General features: G+C 34.5%; 2 protein-coding genes and 1 pseudogene across 2 annotated transcripts; 2 read left to right on the top strand and 1 right to left on the bottom strand.

Annotated features, from left to right (window-relative positions):
- Positions 1 to 279: 279 nt before the first annotated feature.
- Positions 280 to 11,126, top strand: LOC116129779 (annotated as a pseudogene).
- Positions 11,127 to 15,730: 4,604 nt separating this feature from the next.
- On the bottom strand, positions 15,731 to 16,189 carry LOC116129833 (secreted RxLR effector protein 161-like). The gene has a single exon (XM_031415563.1). It carries the CDS (start codon positions 16,187 to 16,189, stop codon positions 15,731 to 15,733), a length of 459 nt encoding a protein of 152 aa, XP_031271423.1.
- Positions 16,190 to 21,961: 5,772 nt separating this feature from the next.
- LOC116129916 (glutaredoxin-C1-like) lies at positions 21,962 to 22,478 on the top strand. The gene has a single exon (XM_031415663.1). The coding sequence runs from the start codon at positions 22,058 to 22,060 to the stop codon at positions 22,430 to 22,432; it is 375 nt and encodes a 124-aa protein (XP_031271523.1). The 5' UTR covers positions 21,962 to 22,057; the 3' UTR covers positions 22,433 to 22,478.
- The last annotated feature ends 3,693 nt before the right edge of the window (positions 22,479 to 26,171 follow it).

A 26,171-nucleotide genomic window follows, 5' to 3' on the forward strand; every position in this document is an offset into this window, starting at 1 on the left:
GTGATTGTTGAATTTGTGAACATGACAATCCTTAATTCTAAATTTTGTGTTATGAATTTTCATTACCTTAATGTTGACACTTAAGTTCTTTCTTATAATGGAAAATGTGAAGTTTTATCTTATCACTGTGGAATTATGAGGATACTTCATATTAACTAATTGTACTTGTTCATCTTCTAAAGGTACTTATTTTTTCCTTGCATTTATCTTCTCTTTTGAAGGTTTGTTCACTTCTAAAGATCGGTTTTTGCTCATTAATTGATATTACCTATCAAGAACATGGGAAGTACATTTAATCCTCAGATTTTAGTGAAAAGCTAGCCAAGCTTAACAACTCACAGACGAGCATAGAGAGTATCCTCTTGATTTGGACTTGGATGGTTTTCCTTTATCCTGTTGTTGTTTGTGTTGTATATTTTGGGACAATCAGGCTGTCTGCTTTTTTGTGTAGTGGATCAGCATATGTTTTTTAGAGTTTGTTTGTTATAAATTCAGGTGTAGCACATTACATCTTGTTAGGGTCTTTAAATGTATAATTATCTTAGTTTGTTTTCTTAATCCACTCTCAAATTTCTTCTTTTGTTAAGTCTGATATTTTTTTTTTCCTAACTTTTTCAAAATCAAAATTTAATTGCTTTGCTTTCAGTTTGAAGACTGTTTTCACTGGATTCTCATTTAGCTGCTTCAGTACCTTTTTCTTTCCAGTATATTTTTTAAGACAAGCCACCAATGAAACATTAAGTTGAACATAAGTTTTCTATGTATTTTTGTTTTCTTCAACAATTTTATAACCAATTGATTGTTTCTATCCTTAACGTGATTCAGCTTTATCACATTGGTGTATTTTTCATATGAATAAGGCCAAGCAAGTTGTAGAAACATGGGACAGACAATTTCATTGCTCTCCACGTGAGCAGAGATTGGCTTTTCTGTATCTTGCAAATGACATCTTGCAGAATAGTAGAAGAAAAGGTTCTGAGTTTGTTGGTGAATTTTGGAAGGTTCTTCCAGATGTCTTCGTGATGTGATGGATAATGGAGACGAGTTTGGAAGAAATGCTGCACGACGCTGGTAATTCATCTTGACATTGCATTTTCTACTTATTTAGTCAAATTTGATGTATTGCTATGAGTCTTATATTGTTTTCATGTTGTAAATATCTTTGAAATATCTAATATTTCTGTTAGAAGGAAACCTAGATCCAAAAAGATGATAGTTTATGTATTTGGGAAGCAAAGCTTCGAGAGTCTGAATGGAAATGACTTTTTGATCTTATGAATCCTTGCAGTATGTATTTGGAAAGTTTAGGGATTCCTCATACTTAATGGGTTAGTGGGAAGACTAAGGAAAAGAGCATTAACCAACTTTCATGGTCTCTTCATTTATCTGGAATATCACCAACTACCAGTTTGTGGTATACAAGAGACATACTAAAAAAATAAAGGAAAAGGATATGGATTTGGAGACTGTTACCTAAACTTCAAAATATCAAGGAATTCCTGAAGGACCCCAAATACTTGAAAGCGTGGCATGAACCACATCATCTCATAAGAATAAATTCCTCAGACTCTTGCCTTCAAATCTCTAACTAAACGTCAATCTCTTTAAGCAGTCCTCATACACTAATATTTTGAAACAAACATAAAGACGACATTGATAATATTTGGTAGAGAGAAACAGGTTGCGCCTGTTGTTTATGTTTTTCTGTTTGTGTGTGTTTTGCTGCATTGGTTAACCTATTATTTTATGATGCTTCTTGATTTTTTCCCCCCTTTTGTGGAAATCACCGTCATAGTACGCCTGAAATTACACATGATGTGACTGAGAGAGAGTCTGAGGAGTGCGGCTGCAAATATTATTCTTGATATTCTGGGGAATCTTCATGTTAAACAGTTAGATCATGGTCCATTAATCTTATATTAAACTTAGTTTGCTAAAGAACTGCTAGGACAAATGCAATTGTCTTGCCATCTTTGGTCTTTCATATGCTTGCATGGACTTATATGCATATGGTTTTTACTAGCTTGGTATAGAGTCAATTCCTTCGATTGGTTATGTTGGACATTAGCATGACGGTTGTTTCTTCCATCTATATGTGCAGTAATATTTGGGAGGAGAGGAAAGTTTTGGTTCTCGAGGGCAAATTCTGAAGGAAGAGCTTGTGGAAGGCACCTGGAAAGTTACAACAGAAATGGGAAGCATCAGGGCATGAAATTGGTAATCCATGTCTTCTTTATATATATATTATATATATATATTTGGTTTAGAATTAAGTTAATACCATTTCTCATCTTCTTTCTTTTAAGCGAAGCAGCCTATGGAAATACAGTGGACAAAATAGTCTCAGGTTATCAAGTTGTCTATGGTGGCCAGATGATGAAGACGTTGTATTGAACAAATGTAGGAATGCTATTAGCTCTATTGGAAATAGAGAAGGAAATTGTAGTGACATCCATTCTGGTATTACCCGCATTGCCTTCTTTAGCAGCCGCTATAAATACGTTTGTTAATGTTTGACTATAATCTGTTTATGGAATGAACAATATTCAGTTATTGTGTCTTACTGCATAGGCTATGCACTTGTGTTGTATAAGAACCAAGCATATATTGTGAAGTGGCATTCTAGGCTTAGAATATAGGATGTTACTCTTTAGTCAAGTCAAAGTTTTTGTGAGGCCACTTTTTGCTGTCGCCATATTTCCATCTATAATACAGGAAGTCTTTGTTCTGAAAGATGGAAATAGAGAGTGAGTGCAGGCCCATTACTGTGTCTTATTGCATAGTTGCATTTGTATTATGATATGAACCAAGCATGCCATGTTTAAGTGGCATTTTTTATTTTTTGCAGTCTAGATTTATGCAGGAGTAAGTCTAAGTTTGTTGGAGCTATTTTTATACTGTCACCATGTTACCATTGCATATGCAAAATAAATTCAATTCCGGGGAGATCCATCAACCTCCTCAGTATACCATTCAATACATACTCCTCTCACATCATCAAACTTCTAATCCCATATACTTTCAAGGTTTTCAAACATACAATCGATTGAGATGAGATCTGGTGAAAGTGTGAGAGATTGAGACGACAGAGTACAGACGCGATCTGGTTTGAGAGACTGAGAGGCTGTGCCGTGTGCGACTGACGATGACGACTGTGAGAGACTGAGAGGCTGTGCGACTGACGAGTGACGATGACGACCGTGAGAGACTGAGAGGCTGTGCGACTGACGATGACGGCTGTGAGAGACTGAGAGGCTGTGCGATACTGCGATTGACGATGACGATTGACGACTGTGCGTGAGCGAGAGTGCGAGACAGCGTGTTTGTGTAACGAATCGTGTTCCAGTCGAGCGAGAGAGATGCTGGATTGCTGGGTGTTTACTGTTTAGGCCTTTAGGGTTCGTGACTTCGTGTTGTTCGAGTCTGAGACACAGAGACAGAGAGTCAGAGTAGTGAGACTGTGAGAGTTGTATTTTTCGTTGGAGACATCTGTTAGTGTTAGTGTCTTAGTGCGTTACTGTGTTAGCAGTGTTAGGGGTTGAATTTAATTTTGAAAAGCAGTGTTAGGGGGTGAATTTAATTTTGAAAACCCAAAACTACGTAGTTTAGCAAAATCCGGATCGGATACGGATATCCGATTTTTTTATTATCCCGATCCGGTATCCGATCCGAATATTCGGATTTTGCTAAATTCTGATTCGTATCCGATCCGAATTTTCCGGAGCGGAGTGGAGCGGATTAGAATTGGATATCGGATATCGGATTTTTTTGCACAGCCCTAATCAATACTGTATGATTCGGAACCTGAAAAAAAGAACCTACAACGAGTACCCTGCTTGACACCTGCAACGGATACCTTGTTTTAGAACCTGGACTGAAATAAATATCTATGAAGAATAAGGGGTCTGTTGTAATTTTACATATAAAAAATATTAAAATGAGAAAAGTTAAATTTTTACTATAACCTAATTAAATAAATATACAATTATACTTATTACATATAAACTTCACCATATACAAAACTTTAATATATTATAAAATATTAATATTAAATTTTTGATTAATTAAGTATATAATTGGAATTAAAACTAGTTAAATGTATTTTAATGTTATTAAAAGAATTATTTTTTAATAGAATAGTATATTTGATTGACTAATAATATAACATTTAGTTATTTACTTCAATTATCAAGTTATAAGTATATCTGTAATAAATTAATAATTAATTAATGATAAAAAATAAATTGATAAATATTAATACATTACTAGTTAAATAATTACTTAATCAATTATAATATTCTATTATAAACATTAGTACAATACTTAATTAAACGATTAAAAATTTAATTAATTATAATATTACATTAAAGATTTGTAGTATGATTACTTAATTCATTATAACATTACATTATAATATGATCACATAATTAATTATAACATTATATAATGAAATGATTATTTAACTAACTATGCCTATTAGATTATAAACATTAGTAATTCACTATATTAGTACTAATACTTAATTAATGATTAAAAATTAATTAATTATAACAATTTGATGCTTAATTAATTATAACATTACGTTTAAACAATGATCGATTACTTAATTAATATAACATTCCATTACAAATATGAGTATAATATTAATTAATGATTAGAATTTAATTAATATAATATATTAAAGATTTATAGTATGATTACTTAATTCATATAACATTATATTATAGTATGATTATATAATAATTATAACATACATAATGAAAGATTTATTAATTATGACATTATATTAAAACATTAGTAATTTACTATATTAGCACAATACCTAATTAAGATTAGAAATTAATTAATTATAGCATTACTTATAAATTTATAGTATGATTACTTAATTATTAAAATTCATTATAAACATTGTCAAACTTAATTAAATGTTAGAAATTATTAATTAAAACATTACATTTAACTAAATGATTACTATTATAATAATAATTACATTATATTATAATCATTATTAATTATAATATTACATAGTTAATGATTACTTAATTAATTATAAATTTATAACATTATATTATAAATATAATAATTTACTCATTATACATACTATTAAATGATTAAAAATTTATTAATTTACATTACATTATAGATTTATAGTAAATTACTTAATTAATTATAATATTATTATAAACATTAGTACATACTAATTAAATGATTAAATTTAATTAATTATAATATTAAATAATAGATTTATAGTATGATTGTTTAATAATTTTGTATTTGGGTTTTGATTGAGAAATTTATTGTGAATTTTGATGAATTGACTAATTCAAGTGTGCCTGAGATTAGGAGGATTTATGAGTCACATTTGACACAAATGAATGAGTAATCAAATTGCTAGGGGTGTATTTGTAAACTTTTAGGTATTTTTGTTATTTTTAAACTAATAGGGGGTAAATGATTTCTTACAAGTACCCGGAAGAACCGGAACCTGCATTTTAGGTTTGGTTCCTTGAATTTAAGAAGCACTTTGCGGTTCCATTCTTTTTTTTTTGGAACCTGTATGTGCGGTTCCATTCTGGTTCTCGAAAAATGTAGGTACCGAACCACTCACCCTACTAGCTAGAATAATTTTTTTGTTATTAATTTATAATTTCTATTTCTTTTTCTTTATCAAAAAATGTACATTTGAACATTAATTATTATGGGTTTGGAAGGTATTTATCTAATAATAGTCTATGTTGATCTTATAACTTTGTGAGCTTTAAATAAACACAATAACAATTTTAGCTTCAAAGATTGAAAAAAATAGAAAATTTAATAAAATAAAAAAATTGGAATCGTAAATTAATTAGTTAAAACAAGAAAATAAAAAAATACAAAAAATGAGATTATTAACAATTTAAAAGGTGTCATTATTTAACACAAAAAGACGTCGTTTACAGGATAAACTTTCGACCATTAGCTAGATTCTGTCTGTCTCCGTCGTCGACCTGAGCGGACGTGTCATTCATGACGAAATCCGTTACACAAAGGGCAATATGGAACTCAAATATCTCACGTTCTCAACACCGTACCGTAATCCAAGACAAGAACAGAAAGCTAACCCAAACAACTCTGTACTTCTCTTCGCCAGCCTTTTCGAACACAAACAACTATTAGAAAACACTTCATTCGGACTCCGATTCTCACAATCTGTTCCTACAGTTACCCAAACTCACCTAACAAATTCAACGCTGCCCCTTGAAACCCTCTCCAAAAATCCTAATTCCCCATATCCTCCCCATGGTGAACGATTAGAGCGGCTTCGTCTCACCGGCCGGTGATTCTCGCGTGCCTAACCCGCATTCCTTTTCTTTGTTGGTTTATTCTCAACTTATCTTAACTGTTTACTTTAGTTTTTCTTGAATAACATTGTTTTGGCCTTTGATGTAGATTTCATGCTTAATTCACTTAGGGAAAGCCCGTTTTGGTTTTTGGTTGTTTTTGTGTTGTAGTGTTTTAATTGTTGGTGTTGCATGTATTTTGTTTCTTTATGACTTGTTTTCCAGTAGCATTCACTGTTAAGTGCTTAGTTTTATGAATTTTTGTTTGTTGTAATCATAATTTCTAGGTTTAGAAAAAGATTACCGTAGTTGTAACTGTTGTGATAATCTTCTTAGATGGTTAATAGCTATTGAAGTTTTCGCAATTAGATGATATGTTAAGAGCTATTCAGCATCAGACACATGTATAACTTAATTTTTTTCTGTGAATTTGAGAAATTAGATGACCAAGGTTTCATTTTTAAAGAAAGAACGTCTTTTTTAACAATTAATTCGTTTTGGACTGACATTTGATCGCCAGAGAATGGCGGACAAAATAAAGTTTTAAGTTCTTCCCACAGTTGTTTAAATCTTTGAGGGGTATCTCGTCTGCCACGTATCAATTCACATACTTATGTGAACGATTTTGTGTTGAATGTGCATAATGTTGACACATGTTTTGATTTAGTCATTAAAGTTTTCCAACGCGACAAGCATCATCCTTATCGCGGGAGACCTTTTTTGGAAAGGACAAGTGTAGACCCTTTTATAATCATTCTCTTCTCATGTTTAAACTCATTTAACTTAGATTCTTTATCTTGGCCAAGGACAACACTTTTAACTTGTGCTTTTCCAGTTGCCGTAGTTATAAAGGCTTGAAGTTTTATTTATCCTCATATTAATTGCTTAAATCAAAAGGGGCCTAGATAGGTTAAATGAACGTTACCTTGCTGAGTAATTTAGTTTCCTATGTGGCATTTCACTTTTGGTTGATGATAGGATACATTTTGCCTTTTAAGTATTTAGGTGATGTATGTTTTAACCTAGCATATATATTGATTAACACTCAGTGTCTTCGAAGTGCTTCTCACTTTTCAAATGTTTTATATGTGACAAATGATTTCTCAGTAGAGTGCCTCATAATTATTTGAACAATTATGTAGCATATTGTTATTATGTGTGGTGATGTTGAATTTGTTGAACATTGACAATCCTTAATTCAAATTTGTGTTATGAATTTTCATTACCTTAATGTTGACACTTAAGTTCCTTCTTATAATGGAAAATGTGAAGTTCTTTCTTATCACTGTGGAATTATGAGGATACTTTCATTTAACATATGTACTTGTTCATCTTCTAAGGTACTTATTTTTTCCTTGCATTTATTTCTCTTTGAAGGTTTGTTCACTTCTAAAGATCGGTTTTTGCTCCATTAATTTGATATTACTATCAAGAACATGGGAAGTACATTTAATCCTCAGATTTAGTGGAAAAGCTAGCCAAGCTTAACAACTCACAGACGAGCATAGAGAGTATCCTCGTTGGACTATGGATGGTTTTCCTTTATCCTGTTTGTTTGTGTTCGTATATTTTGGGACAATCAGGCTGTCTGCTTTTTTGTGTATAGTGGGATCAGCATTATGTTTTAGAGTTTGATTTGTTATAATTCAGGTGTAGCCACATTACATCTTGTTAGGGTCTTTAAATGTATAATTATTTAGTTGTTTTCTTAATCCACTCTCAAATTTTTCTTTGTTAAGTCTGAATTTTTTTTTTCCTAACTTTTTCAAAATCAAAATAATTGCTTTGCTTTCAGTTTGAGACTGTTTTCACTGGATTCTCATTTAGCTGCTTCAGTACCTTTTTCTTTCCCAGTAATTTTTAAGACAAGCCACCAATGTAAACTTAAGTTGAACATAAGTTTTCTATGTATTTTTGTTTTCTTCAACAATTTTTATAAACAATTGATTGTTTCTATCCTTACGTGATTCAGCTTTATCACATTGGTGTATTTTATATGAATAGGCCAAGCAAGTGTAGAAACATGGGACAGACAATTTCATTGCTCTCCACGTGAGCAGAGATTGGCTTTTCTGTATCTTGCAAATGACATCTTGCAGAATGTAGAAGAAAAGGTTCTGAGTTTGTTGGTGAATTTGGAAGGTTCTTCCAGATGCTTCGTGATGTGATGGTAATGGAGACGAGTTTGGAAGAAATGCTGCACGACGGCTGGTATATTCATTGACATTGCATTTTCTACTTATTTAGTCAAATTTGATGTATTGCTATGAGTCTTATATCGTTTTCATGTTGATAAATATCTTTGAAATATCTAATATTTCTGTTAGAAGGAACCTAGATCCAAAAAGATGATAGTTTATGTATTGGGAAGCAAAGCTTCGAGGATCTGAATGGAAATGACTTTGTATCCTTATGAATCCTTGCAAGTATGTATTTGGAAAGTTTAGGGATTTCCCTCATACTTAATGGGTTAGTGGGAAGACTAAGGAAAGAGCATTAAACAACTTTCATGGTCTCTTCATTCTATCTGGAATATCACCAACTACCAGTTTGTGGTATACAAAGGACATACTAAAAAATAAAGGAAAAGGATATGGATTTGGAGACTGTTACCTAAACTTCAAAATATCAAGGAATTCCTGAAGGACCCCAAATACTTGCAAAGCAGTGGCAGAACCAGGATCATCTCATAAGAATAAATTCCTCAGACTCTTGCCTTCAAATCTCTAACTAAACGTCAATCTCTTTAAGCAGTCCTCATACACTAAATATTTTAGAAAAACATAAAGACGACATTGATAATATTCTGGTAGAGAGAAACAGGGTTGCGCCTGTTGTTTTATGTTTTTCTGTTTGTGGTGTTTTGCTGCATGGTTAACTATTATTTTAGATGCTTCTTGATTTTTTCCCCCCTTTGTGGAAATCACCGTCATAGACCGCTGAAATTACACACTGATGTGACGGAGAAGGAGAGTGCGGGCTGCAAATATTCATTATTGATATTCTGGGGGATTCATGTTAAACAGTTAGATCAGGTCCATTAATTATATTAAACGTTTGCTAAAAGAACTGCTAGGACAAATGCAATTGTCTTGCCATCTTTGGTCTTTCATATGCTTGCATGGCACTATATGCATATGGTTTTTACTAGCTTGGATCAGAGTCAATTCCTTCGATGGTTATGTTGGACATTAGCATGACGGTTATGTTTCTTCCATCTATATGTGCAGATAATATTTGGGAGGAGAGGAAAGTTTTTGGTTCTCGAGGGCAAATCTGAAGAAGAGCTGTGGGAAGGCACCTGGAAAGTTACAACAGAATGGGAATCAGGGCGAAATGGTATCAGTCTTTTTATTATATATATATAATATATATTTGGTTTAGAATTAAAGTTAATACCATTTCCATCTTCTTCTTTTAAGCAGAAGCAGCCTATGGAAATACAGGGGACAAAATAGTCTCAGGTTATCAAGTTGTCTATGGTGGCCAGATTGATGAAGACGTTGTTTGAACAAATGTGGAATGCTATTAGCTCTATTGAGAAAGTAGAGAAGGAAATTGGTAGTGACATCCATTCTGGTATTACCGCATTGCCTTCTTTAGACAGCCGCTATAAATACGTTTGTTAATGTTTGACTATATAATGTTTATGGAATGAAACATATTCAGTTATTGTGTCTTACTGCAAGGCTATGCATTTGTGTTGTATAAGAACCAAGCATATATTGTGAAGTGGCATTTCTAGGCTTAGAAATATGGATGTACTCTTTAGTCAAGTCAAGTTTGTTGAGGCCACTTTTTTGCTGTCGCCATATTTCCATCTATAATACAGAGAGCTTTGTTCTGAAAGATGGAAATAGAGGATTGCAGGCCCAGTTACTGTGTCTTATTGCATAGTTGCATTGTGATTATGATATGAACCAAGCATGCCATGTTTTAAGTGGCATTTTTTATTTTGCAGTCTAGATTTATGCAGGAGTCAAGTCTAAGTTTGTTGGAGCTATTTTATACTGTCACCATGTTACCATCTGCAATATGAAAAACAAAATGATATCTTCATTTGACAAGATGGAAAAAGAGGTTTGATATATTGCCAGCCCAGTTATTTTCCCTCTTGAACTGACATTACCTTGGATGCATGTGGTGAGGAGCAGAAAATCGGTTAGCTAATAGACCTGTCTCCATTCAAGTTGTAACATTGAGATTATAAATTTTAGTAACATATGCCCCTCCACCTGGAAAATGGATGTCAGGGAAAGAAAATCATTTGTATTTATCAGTTGTTTCAGATAGTTCATTTACGTTATTGATTTTTGAAACATTGTTCACATCTTTCGGCACAATTCCTTTTGCTAAATCATGCTTACTCTGAACGGACAATTGCATGGATCTTCATTGGTGGAGGAGTTGCAGGGTCAGCATGCTACACTGAGGGACTGCATTGAGCAATTAACGGCAGTGGAGTCATCGAGAGCGATCTTGTGAATCATTTGAGGGAAGCTTTTCAGGAACAGGTTGGTTAACCAGATTATTCTGTTGTTGAAATGTATTGTTTGCAACTTTGTGATTGCATATAAGCTGACTTACCTTTTTTATTTTTAAGAATTGAAGCTGGCTCAAATCCGTAATGAGTTACAGGTTGACACTGTACCTTCCTATGTCCATGGGAATTTATTTATCTAACTCTCGGTGGTATATATCCACTGATGTTTGCACGTGCTTTGATTTAGAGTAAAGCCTTGTAATTGATTAATGCTATGCTTCTAAGTTCATGTCTCACTTTGGAATTACCTTATTATTCTTTAACTTGTAGCTTAAAATTAATTTAGTCAGTGACATTTGCCTCTTTGGGGAGGAGACATCTGCTGTATTATTGATTCTTTCTATTTCTCAATATCCTTCAGTGTGTTGAAGGAAACTGAGTGAGAAATTTTTGAAATTTTCTTGTAAGCTTTGAGACTTATATTATGGTTGTGGATGTTGGATATGGGATGTCTTCCCTTCTGTATCTCACAATTTTAAGAGTGTAATTTGACATTTCTGGCTTTAAAATCCTTGGTGTAATGACTTCATGCAGATCTAAGCATGTGGAGAAATCTTAATTTGTTTGTCCTTGCCAGGCTGCACAAGTCCAGTCAGAGCAGTCTGTCGGCAGTTACTAAATTGTGACAATGTGCCGATGCTAGCCGAGCAGAACCAAAGGAAGCTCATACTTCAATGGCACCTCCAAGCTTATGTCAGGAGACAGAGAACAGTCAGCTCCTGTAATGTACACTCGGCAGGTATCTTGTCTGAAAAATCTGGTCTGTTGAGGAGGACACTCGGAAGTCTGCAGCTGCTGCAGTGGCAGCAAAGCTAACTGCTTCGCATCCTCCGCCCAGATGCTCTCTTACGTCCTCTCGTCCTTGGCATCTGAGGGGTCATTGGTAATTCAAGTAAGAACACTCGGGTGATTTCCTTCAGAGAAAAGGCCTAAGATTGAGAATGAGCAATCTTACTTGCCACCACAGAACCAGCGGCCCTCAGTTCCTTCCTTTCCACACCCTGAATCTCTGCAACATAACATAACAACGACAACTCAACAATTAACTACAAATGACCGCCACCTCCCCCACCATCATCTCCTCCACCGATGCCTCCACTACACCTCTGCCACTTTCAGATGCCCCAGTACATTCAAAATACTGCAGCTATGACTAGTGCCCCATACAGCTACAACATGAGCCAACCACACCCCTACATGCCTGGTTATCCAGGAGCTGCAGCTCCAATCACGGGCATGTTCCCTTTGCAGCCACCCAACAAATCCTTATCAGAGTTTTCAAGGTTCTGATGGTAATTTCTATAGTCAACCATCACGTGCCAATGGCACCAATTTCTCGACAGTAGAATGTCAGTCGGGGCTGCTCTGATAGGTTTTGCTGGGCAACAGGCAGCATCTCTCTCTTGATAACTTATGAAGCCGTGTTGTGAGCTTGGCACTAGAAACCCTATTGTTTGTGTCTGTTATTATACAACTAATTTAGAATTGCACATAGTGATGTTTGTAACTTAGCTTTGAATTGGTTTTAGATTTGATGTTACCAAAAATCAATTGCATTGTTGAATTTAGATAGGGATTTAACTCATGTTTAGATCATCTTTGTTTATGGTCTGTTAATGCTATGTATCGTCCATTCTATTGGTGTGGTGGAGTGCCTTCTGGTGGCTTAAATGTCTAGTATTTGATGATATTTTATTTCTCCGTGTTTTAAGATGACCAAATACATTATATATCAGATCGTCTGTTCAAGTGGTTGAGTTGTAATTAAGTTTGGTGTTATTAATTAATTAATTAAAAAATTAACCTGAAACTAAATTAAAAAACAAAAGCTTTTGTGGTTGGAAAGACAAACAGAAGTCGGTGGTGATGAAACAATCACCTGAGTGTGAGTGTTAACTAATTAACATTCTGTTTGGGGAGTAACACTAATCTTACAAAGTGTCATATAAAGAGACAATTCTTATCCTTCAAATTCATGGTGTTTCTCTTCTCTCTTTTTCTTTCTTTTAAAGGTAAAGATTATCTTTATTGTCTTTTGTAAGACTAGTGTTACTCATGTTTGAGTTATGGTTGGACAATTTTGAGTTTGAAATAATAAAAATAGACTTACAGTGAACAGCATTGTCTTCTGTCTAACAAAACCCATCATTCCTTTGACCATTCGAACATCATGCCCACCAAAATCAACTGTGACTTCCCAACAGCATTTTCTGTCTAACAAACCATCATTCCACTTTGACCATTCGAACATCAGCCCACCAAAATCACTTGATCTTGTGACTTCCCAATGTTTTGGGGATTTCAACTAAATTGAAATTAAGAGAGATATATAGTCTTATTAAGACCAACCCCTAACTAAGTTGTAACGATATATAAATTAGTTTGTTTAACTGAATCTCTTACCTTAAAATTTGATTAACTGGTTTCCCCGACATGGTTTCAGAGTAAATGTTGGTTTGTGAAACATTTTCTGAGCCATTTAGGATTAAAATAATAGAATAATACTATTCTGGCGTCCAAACAGAGACACAGAGACATTCCCCTCAAACGACAGTGTTGAAACACTAGGAGAGACAAAAGCACCGTCAGATCCCAATACCGATACACCAACCAGATTATTTATTTTTAAACTCGGGACTAAAATTTTAATCCAATCCAAACATTGCCCTTGATAATGAAGCCCCCCCATTTAATTTCAAAGTGAAAGACGACAAATAAGAAGCAGTAATATTAAAAAAAAAAAAAGGAAAAGGAAAAAAGTAAAAGAAAGCAGTCAGTCAACGTTTGGGTGACGTCAGCTTCAGGCTTCAGCTTGTTAATGAACAAACAAAAGCTGAGAAAAGCCGTCATGTCGCAGTTTGCTTTAACGGCTCATGAGCTAAGGGCTATGATAAAGTGAGGTTGGTCACATTTTAAAAAGGTGTGTTGCGTCAGACTTTGTTACAAAAGCATGCCCCCAGCGCTCAATATTTGGTCAAACTGGGAGACCAAGTAACAGCATTCTCCCTATTCTTCACCTAATTCATTATTTCTTTCTTTTTTTTAATTTATTTATATTAATATTTGGTTTTTTATTTTCGGATATAATCGGAGTAATTTGACTTTATTGGAACCGGAGGGAGCTGCCCATTAAATGATGGTTGTTAGTGAGAATCTTTGTCTCTCTAAAATTACGGAATTTGCCACTGGCCTTACGTGGTTTCCATTGGACAATAGCACAAGGGTTTAGTTTTGTCCTAACCAACATTTTCACCTTTAATTTCTTTTCTGTGTTCTGTGATCTGTCTTGTCGCTTGCATTTCCTTAAATTATTCTCGGTGATTCACTAATCACTATTATAATTTTTCAACACTTAAATGCACGTGTCATACAAAGATGTTTTCTTTTCTTACATCCTGGCTAATAATCAAGATTAATTAAAGCAAAATTAGACACTGATTTATTAATTATGTTATGGGTATTAGTTCCAAGAATGAAGAGGAATGAACGAATTCAATTAACTTGATGATTCACTAATCTTTTACAAAACCACCGACCAACATTTACAACATGAAAATTAACTAACGTCATTAATTAAGTTGGGCCTCCCCACCTGAAATTGGTCTGCCATCATGAAGCATAAGGACTGACACAGTGAATTTCTCATTAGCTGTGACTAATTTTGATTAATCAAAGTTAAACCAGATTAATTTTAAATAAATAATAATGGGGCGGGCGACATCCAGTGCATGGGTGCCCTGTACTTTTAAGGGGCTATGTTGAGCACATCTCACCGGCTTTTCGCCGCAACATGTTCCTAGGTCCCCTTCACCTTTTTCCAACACCATTATCAAACCTTACTGTATTTCTCAATGTTTTCCATTTAACTTCGTTTGCTTTACCACGTGCTCCCACTATTCTTTTTTTTTTTTTTAAAGATCACCAGACAGAAGCATTAATTGAAATGGGTTGTTTTGATGTGATTTAGTGTTGCATTAGTAATAACTGAGAAAGTAATAAACAGAATAAATAACCAGTACCAAAAGAAATTGAGAGATATGATTGATTATTACCTCAAATTTGACTGCTTTCAATTGAAAATGATCAATTAAATGAAAGGGATAGGGGTATTTATAGCTAATACACCTCCCCCTTTCACCACCTCAAGTAAAGGCGGTGGATGTCTACCAATTTTTTTACAACACTCCACTTGGACATCCACCATTATAATAAGTGATTTAACCTTACTCAAGAAAAATCTTGTGGAAAAAAAACCTAAGTAAAGAAATACAACTGTAACGTACAGTTGTATTTCTTTACTTAGGTTTTTTTTTCCACAAGATTTTCTTGAGTAGGTTAAATACACTCTATAATTGGTGGACATCAGTTTGACGTGTTTCATATTGTCTCATTAAAACAAAATCAGATCAAGAAAAAGAGTACAGTGCACATATGTCTAATATAATATACTTTGTCCAAAAAAAAAAAAAAAAAAAAAAAAAAAAAAAAACCTAATTGATGCTTCTCTTGATCAATGCTCCCCCTCATAATGATAGAATTAATTTAGTAACTTATTGAGCTGCTACATACCGATGTTATACACTAACTTTTCAAATGTTGATGTCAGTAAGACCTTAATGAATAAATCTCCAAGATTATCACTAAAGCGTATTTATTTGACATCAATCTCACGATTTTGCTGGAGTTTGTGAGTATAAAAGAACTTCAGTGAAATATATTTGGTTCTATCTCCTTTGATATATCTTTCCTTGACTTGAGCAATACATGTTGCATTGTCTTTATTTATAATTGTGGGAGCATTTGAGGTACATGGTAATTTGCATGTACTTTCGATATGATGGATGACAGATCTTAATCATACACATTCTTAGTTGGCTTCATGAAGCGCAAGAATCTCGGAGTGATTGGAAGAAGTGGCAACCAATGTTTGTTTTGTGGAGCACCATGATATTGCAGTACCATTGTAAGTGAAAACATATCCTGTATGGGAGTGGGCCTTGTGACGATCATAAAGGTACCCAGCATTTGTATAGTCAACTAATTTAGGATCATTAACAGATTTCCTTGGATAAAATAATCCAAAATCTTTTGTTACACTGAGGTAACGACAGACATGTTTGATCCCATTCCAATGTCGGCGAATTGGTACAGAGCTAAATCTTGCTAATAGATTCACTGCAAATGCTATGTTTGGTCTCGTACATTGTGCCAAATATACTAATGCACCTATTGCATTTAGATATAGTACTTCAGGACCAAGTATCTTTTCGTCGTCTTCTTTATGACGAAATTGATATTTTTTAGGATCAAGAGACCGAACTACCATTGGGATACTCAAGGGGTGAGATTTATCCATATAAAATCGCTTAAGAATCTTTTCAGTATAATTTGATTGATGGAGCAAAACTCCATTTGAACAATGCTCGATCTACAGGCCGAGACAATACTTTGTTTTCCTCAGATCCTTTATTTCAAATTCTCTTTTCAAGTACTTGGTAACTTTTGTGAGCTCTTCAAGAGTCCCTATTAAGTTCATGTCATCGACATATACTACTACAATTGCAGATCTTGATTATAACATTTTTATAAAGACACATGAGCATACAAGATCATTGATGTATCATTCCTTCATCAGATATTCACTGAGACAATTATACCACATTCGTCCTGATTGTTTCAACCCATATAACAATCTTCGCAATTTTATTGAATACATGTTCCTTTAATTTGCTTCTGGCATTTTGAATCCTTCAGGGATTTTCATATAGATATCAGTATCTAGTGTACCATACAAATACACAGTGACAACGTCCATGAGATGCATATCAAGTCTTTCTGAGACTGATAAACTAATCAAGTATCGTAATGTATCCATCACTAGTGAATACGTCTCATCAAAGTCAATTCCAGGTCTCTACAAGAAACCTTAAGCCACTAGTCTGGCCTTATACCTAGCAATCTCATTTTTCTTATTTTGTTTCCTTGTGAATACTCACTTGTATCCTACGGGTTTCATGTTTTCAGGCGTGTTTGGACAACAAGTCCAAATTCATTACGTTTTGCTAGGGAGGTTAATTCTGCTTGAATCGCCTCTTCCTATTTTGGTCACTCATGTCTTTGTCGACATTCATCAGCAAAACGTAACTCAAACTCATCATTCATATTTTCAGTAGCGACTGCGTATGAAAATATGTTATCAACAATAGTTGCTTCACAATTCTACATTTCTTTACTATGAGCATACTTTATAGAAATTTCTACATTTCTATGTTCTTGCATTCCTTCAGGGATTTGTTCATCTTCAAGGGTTTGTGTCCGTTCAGGGACTATTAACTCTTCTGGAGTTAGTTTATAAGATGTGAAATTATCTATTTTTCCAATATTGTCAACGTTGTCACCTATTTAGTTTTGTGTCTTTCGTTTCCTAGGAATAGTATCCTTGGCTCCAACCGGCCTGCCACGCTTCGTGCGTGTAACTTATGAATCGATCGCTGCCCATATAGATTATTCATTGGTAACATCAATCCTTATTGGTGTATTGATAGCAGGAATGTATGATCTCGTTATTTTTGCTGCATCTGTAAATGCATCAAGCATTTGGTTGGCAATATTTTGCAAATGTGTTATTCTTTGCACTTCAATTTCTGATTGAGATGTGCGAGGATCTAAATGAGGCATAGAATTCATTTTCCAGAAAAGTTTAGGTCTTACTTCAGGAGGCTTCACCATTTTCCCCTAAAGATAAGAATATTATCTCATTAAAATGGTCATTCGCAAAACGTGCAATAAACAGATCGCCCGTCAACGACTCAAGATATCTGATGTAGATGGTGAGTTATGACCAACATATATTCCTAAATGATGTTGAGGTCCCATTTTGGTACATTGAGGGGGTGCAATTGGAACCTGCATAGCACAACCAAAGTTCTTAAATGGAATATATTAGGCTGATGTTCAAATATAAGCTGTATTGGAGAATATTGATGATATGCAGTAGGTCTTAGGCAAATTAACGCCGCAACATGTAAAACAACATGAGTCTAGGCAGAAGTCGGTAATTGCTTATGTAATAGCAAAGTTCTTGTAATTAATTGAATACGCTTTATAAATGATTGTGCCATACCATTCTAGGTATGTACATGTGATACTGGGTGCTCAACATAAATTCTTATTGCTGTACAATAGTCATCAAATGTCTTTGAGGTAAACTCACTAGCATTGTCCAGATGAATTGCTTTAATTGGGTAATCTGGAAAGTGTGTCTGTAATCTGATAATTTGTGTAGCAATCTAGCAAAGACAACATTACGGGTTGATAGTAGACAAACATGTGACTGTCGTGCCAATACATCAATCAGTACCATAAAGTAGCAAAAATGTCCACTTGGTGGATGAATAGGTCCATATATGTCCCCATGAATTCTTTGTAAAAATGATGGGGATTCTAGACCAATTTTAGTAATGGATGGCTTAAGTGTCAATTTGCCTTCTAAGCAAGCAATACAAGCACTTTCATTAGGTGATAGAATCTTCAGGTTCTTTAATAGGTGTCCATGTGTGTTTTCTATGATCCTATGCATCATAGTAGATCATGGATGACCAAGACGGTCGTGCCAAATCTTAAAAAGTTCAGGATTAATAAACTTATGGTTCATAACTGCATAGACTTTAACATCTTCAGGAATGTGTAATATAGCCCTGATGAGAAAGCAAAGAGTTTTTCTAATACCTGCTTCTGACATGAAATATTAGCAGTGATGCATAGAAACTCTCCATTCTTTTCACTTAAAGTTTCAATGTGGTATCCATTCAGTCGTATATCTTTGAAAATAAACAAATTTATTTTGGATTTGCTAGAATATAAAGCATCATAGATACTTAATTTAATTCCGCTTGGTAACACAAGTGGTTCTCTTCCGGAGCCCTCAATTATGTTTGCAGATCCTGATATAGTATTTATTTTAGCCTTAGTAAAGGTCAAACTTGAGAAATATTTTCTATCTCGAAGGATGGTTGCATTGTCTAATACACAAATGTTTCCACCATTACTGGATATCGATGTCTCGGTTTCGAAGTCCATCCTTAAAAAAAAAAAATAATAAATAAATCCACTAGTAAGGATGTTTACAGAACTTCATCTTCATGATATGGAACTTCAAGTCCAATTTTTGTCTCTTTTTTACAAACTTCATGTTTGTAATTAGTATTTAGCAATGTTTTAAAACCCAACCCGAGGTGAAACCCGGCAAAGTTTTCAGGTCCCGGGTTGACCGGTCAAACCGGTTGAAAAAAAAATTTAAAACTCAAAAAATACACCCCTAAAAATTACCTTCAAGTCCTTACATGTTTGAACTTTCTCAAACACACCCCAACTGAAAATCGACCAGCGACTGATCGGTAGCGACGACACCCCAGATGCAACTCAAATCTTCCCCTGAGCCCATTTCCATTAAAATCTACCCAGGATCTGGCCGAAATAGGTTCGATTTCGGCCAGATTTCACCGACGTCGGCGTGGGTATTCCAGGCCAGATCTCATCCATGCCGGCGCCCACAAACCTCCCCATCACCCAGGAATTACTCCCCTGTTCCTCCCGACCAAAACCCACCTCACCCCACCCCCGTTAGCCTAGCTAATCGCCGGAAAAATCCCATTGTTGCCGCTGCCAAGTTTCTTCGATTTTCGGTCAATTTACTCACCGGAAATCAACGACACCACCACCATTGTATTCACCGGACCTTATTCTTCAAAAGCCCTAACCTTTCGGCCGTCGATTGTTCGCTGATCATCCTCCCAAATCTTAGGGTTTGGAGGTGAATCGGAAAAGTTAAACCCGGCCCAGTGAAGCTGCCGAGTCCCGGTTCGACCGGTTCAACCGGCCGGGCTGGGCCGGGTTTTAAAACAATGGTATTTAGAACTTCAAGTTTTAAAACGATATTTATTTATGCAACTTCAAGTTCATTTATCAAATATAATATGGAAGTACAATTGCTAACATTGGTTATTGAAAAATAATAAAAACAAATCTAACCATAAATGTTGTATTTAACAAGAATAAACAAATCTGACCATGTAGGCGGTATTAAATATAATAAATAGATCCAGTTATAGAGGTAGAATTTAACAAATAATAAATAGATCTAACTATAAAGATAGAATTTAACAATAATAAGTAGATCCAACTATAAAGATATAATTATAATGAATAAATCTAGCCATAAAGGCAAAAACAAAAATTAAAGAACATATATAGGATCGAAGTTTTTACTTTTGTAACGTTACATTTGTTAAGCTTTTCATAATAATAACTGTATTGTGATTTTAGTAGTGCTATTTAGTAAAGGTGGTGGATGTCCACCAAATTTTTTTTTTTTACAACAGTTTGTTTATTTTTGGATTATTATTCCAATGGACTGGTGGTATTATCAGCTTGCCTCAACGTAAAAGGAAAAAGCAGATGAATATAAAGAGTGTAATTCATAAACTTTGAAAACATAAAAGCTGAAGAAATGATCACGCTTATTTAATCCCGTTTCCCAAAAATTAATCCAAAAACAAATCATGAATCTGCTCTCCTCAGCAAATCTTCCTGCATAAAATCTTAATCACACTGCCTGCAGTTCTTAAGAGTTTGAACAAATTACTTTTGACCATTTTTTCCTCTAGAAAACCTCTTTAGTCATACTGATTTTATGATGAACTTTCTGATTTATAAAAATGAGCAGGGAAAATATTAAGCGTTATATTAAAGCAATGATTTTGTGAAAAGGAAGTATATAAACTATAAAGGAGTAGCTGTGTGTATTTTTTTTACGTGAGTGAGGTGAGATCGATATACGAGAGAGTAGGAAAAAAAAAAAAAAAAAAAATCCGACAGGCACAGGCTCAGTGACAGTATAAATCCAACCATATCAATTTCTTTTTCTTCGCAAATATAATCTGTCTATTTCAAACATGAACCTGCATATCCCTTCTCTTCATATCTGCAAAAAGAAGAAACTTTCTTTTTCTGTGGAATTAAGTAAAGGCAAGGAAAGGAGCATTCCGTACAAACTTATATATAACAATATTTTATACACTCATTTATTTCTAATTAATTAACAAATTAAAGCCAGCCTGTTTCTCATTGGACGTGCTGCATCTGCAAACATGAACCAGCATGTTCAAACTATACCATTCATCTGAATTTACAGTTCCAACTGAACAAATGGAGCTGAAAATATATTTGCTTTAATGAAAAAGAGAGATATAAGAGAATATGATTTGGGTTTTAGATACAGAATGGGCATATATGTGTTGTGTCAAATGGAGAGAGAGAAAATAAAATCTCGAAAGGAAGATGCCAAAGGGATAATCTTCAAAAACAAATAGCCCACATGTGAGTGAGATGTTCGTAATTAGTAACAAGTATTAGTGACAATATTCCTTCGGCTTTTAAAGAATTCCTAAAGATCAAACCGTCCAAATCCAAACGTTGATCGAGGATTCCATTTTTCTTATCAACATGGGATTGGGCGGGGACCCATTTACAAATTCGAACTCATCCATCAATATCATCATCTTCTTCAAACAAACATGACGTAATAGTTGATTGAAATTAAATTGCTAGGGGCGTTAGAGCTGAAAGGGTCCAAATAAAAGAAGCTAAAATGCGCATGAATGTCACGTCAAAAAAAGAAACAAAGGTTTGTGATGGCCACGTTTCTCCTTTAAACTTTATGATCATCTTGGCCCGACAACAAGGGTGGAGACAGCCGTCTATTTGCCATTAACTCTCTTCTGATAAAGCCTGTGCTACATGTTCATGTCTCTCCTCTCCCATTTTAATATAAATTTTACTTTATTCTTTTCTTACCTAAAAAGATATTTAAATCTATCAACAGGACAAACAACATAAGCTTGTGAGAAAATCTCTCTCTTCGGCATGCGCTGACGAGAGCTGCACAGAAGCCTTTTTTGTTTGTCTAAAAGAAAATAAATTAATTAAAAAATTTAGAGAACGGTGTTATTTACAAAAACACCCTTATATTAAAATATTAATAAAAAAAATCGGAGTCTCTTTATCGTATGGTCACCTCTATAAATACCAACCAAATCTCCCTTCATTTCTCACTAAGCTCACTCAAACTTCACCGACAAAAAAAACTTAAACTTTCTCCACATCTTTCTTGTTGAATCCACCTTTGCATTTTAAAATGCATTACCAAACCGAGTCATGGAGTTCGTATGTTCCACAGAGAACCGTTGGTGGCGACCCGTTGGAGCGCATAGAGCGGCTGGCCTCAGAGAATGCGGTGGTGATCTTTAGCATGAGCTCCTGCTGCATGTGCCACGCCATCAAGCGGCTGTTTTGCGGGATGGGTGTGAACCCGACTGTGCACGAGCTGGACGAGGACCCGAGAGGCAAAGAGATGGAGAAGGCTCTCATGAGGCTTCTGGGTGGTTCTTCTTCTGTTCCTGTTGTTTTCATTGGCGGGAAGCTGGTTGGTTCCATGGACAGAGTCATGGCCTCTCATATCAATGGCACTCTTGTGCCTCTTCTCAAAGAGGCTGGCGCTCTTTGGCTTTGATGATCCTCATGATTTATCTTCTCCAATAACACTTCCAAAAAACCCCCCCCAAAAAAAAAAAAAAAATGACTCGTATAGGAAACGACAGAGGAAGAGGAGTTGTATGTTTCGTGAATCTCCTCGTTTTGGATACACGAAGAACTAATGTCTGCGTTGATTAGATAATCTTTACTTTTTGTATGTCTTTTCTATTTTTATTTTCCTGAACATGTCAGTCTTCATTTTGCTTTCTGTTTTCTCTTGTCAATGTCTCCAGAAAGAAATGTAATTGCTCCCTCCTCTGTATCACCATAGATAGCAATGTTAAAGAAAAACTGTTCTCCATATATAAATCTCCTTCTCGCTTTGTTTCTTGCTAGCTACTTTAAATCTTTACTCCAGTTTAAAAATGTGATTATAAAAGTAGAATTACATCAATTGCATTTACTTCATTTTTTATTTATTTTTGGTTATTATTACTATAAGTTTCTCTAACTTGTACGTGCACAAGTTAAAAAGAAAAGAGAAAAAATAACAGTCCCTTTAACGGAGTTTACTTTTTTTATCATAAAGACAACCTACCTTGTTTTCAAGTGAAAAGAATTTTCTTTTTTACCAAACCAGACTGTGGACTACAGCGCTAGCCTTTATAAACTCAGTTTTTACCGTCGGTACGAATCAATTTCTGGTTTTTTCCCGGAAAATTCGCCGGCTTATGTTAATGTTTGTTCGGTGGATGTCGAGAGATACGGTTATGGAACTCCTCAGTCCTCATCACTACACTCTCTCCTTCATTTACATCCATCAAGAACAGTCAATTTTAAACTAGTCCAAGCTCATGTGTTGTCAACGGTCCTTGATTGAGTTTGAACCTTATTTGTGGTCTTTTCACCATCCGATTGAAGTCCTGTCCGTACAGATGGGTCCGCCCCATTTGAATTTGACACGTGTGATTCTTGTTATGGCGTTGGTGACCCGGTGTAGGGACGTAGGAGAGAATTTCGAATAAAGGAATGCGGGACGGTTAATAAATAGTTATTTTATTCACTGGAGTGGCCCCACCAATCACCTTCTCTTTGTTCTCCGATTTTGCTTCTAAAGACCTTCTAGTTTGCATTCACCAACCAAACACACAAAAGGCTCAACAAGCAACGCAGCAACAATGTCAAAGCAAAGAAAATTAACTAAATGCAAAACCTAAGAAACAAATTATACTAAGCACACGAAACAAAACTAAAACAAATCTAAAATCTAACGAAACTATACTCAATGAAATTTCACACAACAAAATGTTTAATCAAAACTAAATTTATCAATGCAACCTAAAAGAATTTAATACTAAGGACAAAAAATTAAATCCTAGGAATAAAAGAAAAATCAAAGGTTAAGAGAATTTCACAATCGAGACGTGCAGGATCTTCAATGCTCACGACACGCTGAAGCGTTTTCCCAATTGCAATTTTCCTGCAAAACAAAAACAAAACACAAATGAAACTATTCCAATGAAAATAAAATAGAACAAAGTGAAAATGAAATTAAGCAAACAACCTAAAAAGAAAATAATTAACTAAAAATGCAAAGAGACAAACTAAACGGGACACAAATATTAAACAATTCACCCAAACAAATAATCACAAGAAAGAAAATAACACAAACAAAACAACCAAACAACAAAGACTAAAGTAAACCTAGAATAAAACTAATAACTACCCAAACACACAAAGTCAAAAGCACGTTGCTCCCCGGCAACGGCACCAAAATTTTGTTAGACCGATCGTCACAGTCTAAAAATTAAACCTAAGTACCGTAGTTAGCGGTAAGCAGGATCGAATCCACAGGGAGCAAGACTAACAACCTAATGTATTTTAAGTAGCGAAAATGAAATTGGCAATGGATTAATGAAACTAAATAGACTAAATGCAAATAATGAAATAGTGCAATTAAAACTAATAAAAACTTTATAATAAAAATGTTGTCGTTACGGTTTTGGTTCGACACGAGACCGACTCACACAATTCTTCTCCACCCTCTACGATCCCCTAAACAACATAAATGAGACAAAATCACCCTTAATCCATAAACCACAACTTAATATCAACTCATAAACTTTCCAAAATCATTCCAAACACGTTAAATTCATAAGAAAAATATTAGGAAGCGATTTTCGTGAATAAATTCATAAATTCTTTAATTGCCTCAATATACTTCAATTTAATCACAAATGGGGTATTTTATCACCTAAATAGAGTCACTTTCATGACTCTAACAACGTGCTTTATATTGTCTCATTAAAAACCTTGTCAGGAAAACCCAATGGGGCAAAATCAGATCAAGGAAAAAAGAGTATAGTGCACATATGTCCAATACAATATATTTGTCCAAAACAAAAAAAAAAAACAAAAAAAAAAAAAACCCTAATTGATGCTTCTCTTGATCAATGCTCCCCATCATAATGGTAGAATTAATTTAGTAACTTATTGAGCCGTCACATACCGATGTTATACACTAATTTTTCAACTGTTGATGTCGGTAATGCCTTAATGAATAAATCTCCAAGATTATCACTAGAGCATATTTGTTTGACATCAATCTCACAATTTTGCTGGAGTTCGTGAGTATAAAAGAACTTCAGTGAAATATGCTTGATTCTGTCTCCTTTGATATATCCTCCCCTGACTTGAGCAATACATGTTGCATTGTCTTCATTTATAATTATGGGAGCATCTGAGGTACGTGGTAATTTACATGTACTTTCAATATGATGGATAACAGATTTTAACCATACGCATTCTTGGCTGGCTTCATGAAGCGTAAGAATCTCAGAGTCATTGGAGGAAGTGGCAACCAATGTTTGTTTTGTGGAGCGCCATGATATTGCAGTACCATTGTAAGTGAAAACATATCTTGTCTGGGAGTGGGCTTTGTGAGGATCAGAAAGGTACCCAACATCTGTATGATCAACTAATTTAGGATTATTAACAGATTTCATTGGATAAAATAATCCAAAATCTTTTGTTACACTGAGGTAACAAAAGATATGTTTGATCTCATTCCAATGTCGGCGAGTTGGTATAGAGCTAAATCTTACTAATAAATTCACTACAAATGCTATGTTTGGTCTCGTACATTATGTCAAATATAATAATGCACCTATTGCATTTAAATATGGTACTTCAGGACCAAGTATCTTTTAGTCGTCTTCTTTAGGACGAAATGAATCCTTTTTAGGATCAAGAGACCGAACTACCATTGGGGCACTCAAGGGGTGAGATTTATCCATATAAAATCATTTAAGGATCTTTTCAGTATAATTTGATTGATGAAGCAAAACCCTATTTGAACAATGCTCAATCTACAGGTCGAGACAATATTTTGTTTTCCCCAGATCCTTCAGGAGTCCCTATTAAGTTCATGTCATCGACATATACTGCCACAATTGCAAATCTTGATTTTGACATTTTTATAAAGACACACGAGCATACAGGATCATTGATGTATCCTTCCTTCATCAAATATTCATTGAGATGATTATATTACATTCATCCTAATTATTTCAACCCATATAACAATCTTCGCAATTTTATTGAATACATGTTTCTTTAATTTGCTTCTGGCATTTTGAGTCCTTCAGGGATTTTCATATAGATATCAGTATCCAGTGTACCATACAAATACGCAGTGACAACGTCCATAAGATGCATATCAAGTCTTTTTTAGACTGATAAACTAATCAAGTATCGAAATGTATAACATCCATCAA

Source organism: Pistacia vera, unplaced genomic scaffold, assembly GCF_008641045.1.
Source record: "Pistacia vera cultivar Batoury unplaced genomic scaffold, PisVer_v2 Contig214, whole genome shotgun sequence".
Lineage (NCBI taxonomy): Eukaryota > Viridiplantae > Streptophyta > Magnoliopsida > Sapindales > Anacardiaceae > Pistacia > Pistacia vera.

Coding starts and splice junctions, on each gene's coding strand:
- LOC116129833 (XM_031415563.1), bottom strand. CDS start 16,189: ATGGTAGTTCGGTCTCTTGATCCTAAAAAATATCAATTTCGTCATAAA.
- LOC116129916 (XM_031415663.1), top strand. CDS start 22,058: ATGCATTACCAAACCGAGTCATGGAGTTCGTATGTTCCACAGAGAACC.